Genomic DNA, 4,376 nt, shown 5'->3' on the forward strand with positions numbered 1-4,376 from the left:
ACCCCCCACCCCATATAACCCCCCCCTTCACCCCACATTGTGCCCCACTGACGTTTGCTGCTGTCCAAGGTCCTGAAGCGGCGCCGGTGACGGCGGGTTGGACTCTGAGGAGCTGGAGCTGGAATCGGAGTCGGACGACGACGACGACGATGACGACGATGATGAAGACGACGATGAAGAGGAGGACGACGAAGACGACGAGCTGCGCTTGGCCTTCATCACCACCTCCACCGACGGGGGGGGGCAGACAGGGCCGCCATCTTGGCCTGGAGACCCTTGGCCGCCATCTTGGGTTGAAGAGCCTTGGGTTCCATCTTGGGTTGAAGACCCTTGGCCAACATCTAAGGTTGGAGGCCCCTGGGTGCCATGTTGGCTTGGAGACCCTTGGGTTCCATCTTGGGTTGGAGACCCCTGGGTGCCATGTTGGGTTGGAGACCCTTGGCCGCCATCTTGGATTGGAGACCCTTGGGTGCCACCTTGGGTTGAAGACCCTTGGCTGCCATCTTGGATTGAAGACCCTTGGGTGACCTTGGGTGCTGAAGACCCTTGGGTGCCACCTTGGGTTGAAGACCCTTGGGTGACACTACAAGCCGAAGACCCTTGGCCACCATCTTGGCTTGGAGACCCTTGGGTGACGTTGGGTGCTCTTGGCCCTTGGGTGCCATCTTGGGTTGAAGACCCTTGGCTGCCATCTTGGATTGAAGACCCTTGGGTGACATTGGGTGCTGTAGACCCTTGGGTGACATTGGGTGCTCTTGAAGACCCTTGGCTGCCATCTTGGATTGAAGACCCTTGGGTGATGTTGGGTGCTCTTGGCCCTTGGGTGCCATCTTGGATTGAAGACCCTTGGCTGCCATCTTGGGTTGGACGCCCTTGGGTGCCACTAGAAGCTGCAGACCCTTGGGTGCCACTAAAAGCTGTAGACCCTTGGGTGACGTTGGGTGCTGTAGACCCTTGGGTGCCAATAGAAGCTGTAGACCCTTGGGTGCCATCTTGGGTTGGACGCCCTTGGGTGACGTTGGGTGCTGTAGACCCTTGGGTGACAGCAGGGGTGGCAATGGATGCGGTGGCGGCCGTGACACCCATGGGTGGCTTCGTCTGGGTGGTGCTGGCACCCATGGGTGCTGTTGTGGAGGGGACGGAGGTGGCAGCACCCATGGGGGACGCCATCGTGGTGGTGGTTGATGTGGGGGGCTTAGCAGCACCCATGGGTGACGTCTGGGGGGCACCCATAGCACCCATGGGTGGCTTATGGGTGGTGGTAGATCCAGGTGACATCTGGGTGACGTTAGCAGCACCCATAGGTGACAGATGGGTGGGGTTAGGGGCACCCATAGGTGACCCATGGGTGGCACCACCAGCACCCATAGGTGACCCATGGGCAGTATTAGCAGCACCCATAGGTGACCCATGGGTGGCACTTCCAGCACCCATAGGAGACCCATGGGTGGCACTTCCAGCACCCATAGGAGACCCATGGGTGGCACCACCAGCACCCATAGGTGACATATGAGTGGCACTACCAGCACCCATAGATGACATATGGGCATTCCCAGCACCCATAGGTGCCATATGGGCACTCCCAGCACCCATAGGTGCCATATGAACAGCACTTCCCCCCCCTATGGCCGCCACCAAGGCCCCGTTCCCCCCAGCCCCCAGGTGCAGCCCCCCACCCAAAGGTGCCGGCTCCGCTTTGACCACGGCGGGCGCCACGTTGGCCACCAGCGCCACCCTGGCAGCGTCGGGGCCCAGGGACGCGGGTGAGGCGGCCATGGGGACGGGGGAGGCGGGCAGGGGGCGCGGCGCCGTCACCTTGGCGTGCATGGCGGATGCCACGGGGGAGGAAGGGAGGCCTAAGAGCTTGGCGGCCGCCAGCGCCCTCGGGAGCCCCGGAGGGGGAGGAGGAGGCGTCATGGCAGCGCTTCTCGGGGTGGGTTTATAGATGCCGGGGAGGGGTTTGGTTAATGACACCGGTTGTGGGGTCATGGACATCAACGGGACGGGTTTGGGGATGGAAGGGATGGAGGGTGATGATTGTTGTGGTGGCACCTTATGGGGCTCGGCGGCCACGTTGGTGAGGCCGGGGGTGGCTGTTTTGGGGTCAGATGGTGACATTTTGGGGGCGGTTGGTGGCGTTGCCGTGGCCGGGCCGGCCTTGGGGACAGGCTGTGGTGTTACCGGCGCGGTGGAGGCCTTGGGGGTGGGCTGTTGTGGTGACACCACGGTGCTGGTGGCCTTGGGGACAGGCTGTGGTGACACCGATGTGACGGCGGCCTTGGGGACAGGCTGTTGTGGTGACACCGATGTGACGGCAGCCTTAGGGACGGGCTGTTGTGCCGTCACCGGCGTGGTGACAGTGCTGGCTTTAGGGATGGGCTGTTGTGGTGTCACCGATGTGTTGGTGGCCTTGGGGACAGGCTGTGGTGTCACCTGCACAGCGGTAGCCTTAGGGACAGCCTGTTGTGCTGCTGTCACCGGCGTGGTCGTGGTGGTGGCCTTGGGGACGGCTTGCTGCGGCGTCACCGGCACATTGGTGGCCTTGGGGACGGCCTGTTGTGTTGGCACCGTCATGGTGGTGGCCTGTTGTGTTGTCACCATGGTTGTGTTGGCCTGTTGTGTTGTCACCATGCTTGTGTTGGCCTGTTGTGTTGTCACCATCGTTGTGTTGACCTTGGGGACGGCATGTTGTGTTGTCACCATCGCGGAGCTGTCCTTGGTGCTGATCTGCTGCATTGATGGCATTGAGGAGCTGTCCTTGGTGCTGATCTGCTGCATCGATGGCATTGAGGAGCTGTCCTTGGTGCTGATCTGCTGCATCGATGACATTGAGGAGCTGTCCTTGGTGCTGATCTGCTGCATTGATGGCATTGAGGAGCTGTCCTTGGTGCTGATCTGNCATTGAGGAGCTGTCCTTGGTGCTGATCTGCTGCATTGATGGCATTGAGGAGCTGTCCTTGGTGCTGATCTGTTGTGCCGCCATCGCAGAGCTGTCCTTGGTGCTGATCTGTTGCGTTGCTGCCATTGAGGAGCTGTCCTTGGTGCTGATCTGTTGCATTGCCCCCATCGCGGAGCTGTCCTTGGTGCTGACCTGTTGCGTTGCCGCCATCGCGGCGTTGGCCTGTTGCGGCGTCACCGTGGCAGTGTTGGCTTTGATGGCGGCCTGTTGTGTCACCGTGGTGGTGTTGGCCTGTTGTGCCGTCACCATAGCGGTGTTGGCCTTGGGGCTGGTCTGTTGTGCCGTCACGGTGGCGGTGTTGGCCTGTTGTGCCGTCACCGTGGCGGTGTTGGCCTGTTGTGCCGTCACCGTGGCGGTGTTGGCCTGTTGTGCCGTCACGGTGGCGGTGCTGGCCTTGGTGCTGCTTTGTTGACTCACCATCGCGGTGCCGGCCTTGTTGGCGGCCTGTTGTGTGCTCACCATGGTGGTGTTGGTCGGCACCGTGGCGATGTTGGCCTTGTTGGCGGCCTGTTGCGTCACCGTGGCGGTGCCGGTGGCGGCCTGTTGTGTCGACACCATCGTGGTGGTATTAGCGGCCTGTTGTGGTGTTGCCGTCGCGGTGCCGGCCTTGATGGCGGCCTGTTGTGGTGTTGCCGTCGCGGTGTTGGCCTTGATGGCGGCCTGTTGTGTCACCATGGCGGTGTTGGCGGCCTGGTGTGGTGTTGCCGTCGCGGTGTTGGCCTGTTGCGGTGTTGCCATCGTGGTGTTGGCCTTGATGGCGGCCTGTTGTGTCACCGTTGTGGTGCTGGCAGCCTGTTGTGTCGCCATGTTGGTGTTGGTGGCCTGTTGTGGTGTCGCCATGTTGGTGTTGGCGGCCTGTTGTGGTGTCACCGTGGCGGTGCTGTTGGCTTTGGGCCCTATTGGTTGTGCCGCGGTTCCGGCCTTGGGTGGCGTCACCGGCGCCGTCTGATTGTTGCTTCTTGGACCTCCATGTGTCGGAACCGGTTTGGCTTCTTCGGTGCTACCGGTGGTACTGGTGGTACCGGTGGTACCGGTGGTACCGGTGAGCGCCGGTGCCGTGCCGGCTTTGCCATCAGAGCTCCCTTTGGGGCTGGTTGGTGCCGCTTTGGCTTCGGTGCGGTTGGGTGATGCCGATGGGGCCGGTTGGGTCTCGTTGGTGGTCGGTGACACCGGGGCGGTGGCTTTGTTGCCATCCGGCGTCGAGGCCTTGCCGTCGGTGCCGTCACCTCTGGGTGCCCCCGTGTTGACTTGGTTTGGAGGGGGGGTCCCGGCTTTGGGCTCTGCGGCGCTATGGGGCGCTTTGGGGTCGTCAGGCTGCGGCGACGGGGGGGTGCTCAGCTCCGTGGTGGTGGTGGGCTTTGTTGGGCCGCCAATGGGGACCCACTTGGGGGGCTGGGAGGCGGGGGGGTGCAGCTCG

General features: G+C 62.4%; 1 protein-coding gene across 1 annotated transcript; it reads right to left on the reverse strand.

Moving 5' to 3' along the window:
• Window positions 1–26: 26 nt before the first annotated feature.
• LOC107307217 (mucin-19-like) lies at window positions 27–4,372 on the reverse strand (the record flags this gene model as incomplete). Its single annotated transcript, XM_032441717.1, has 3 exons — window positions 27–857; window positions 927–2,895; window positions 2,927–4,372. Coding segments are annotated over 3 exons (4,245 nt in total), but the record flags the coding sequence as incomplete, so codon positions are not given.
• Window positions 4,373–4,376: the final 4 nt, after the last annotated feature.

This window comes from Coturnix japonica, unplaced genomic scaffold (genome assembly GCF_001577835.2).
Source record: "Coturnix japonica isolate 7356 unplaced genomic scaffold, Coturnix japonica 2.1 chrUnrandom512, whole genome shotgun sequence".
Classification (NCBI taxonomy): Eukaryota; Metazoa; Chordata; class Aves; order Galliformes; family Phasianidae; genus Coturnix; species Coturnix japonica.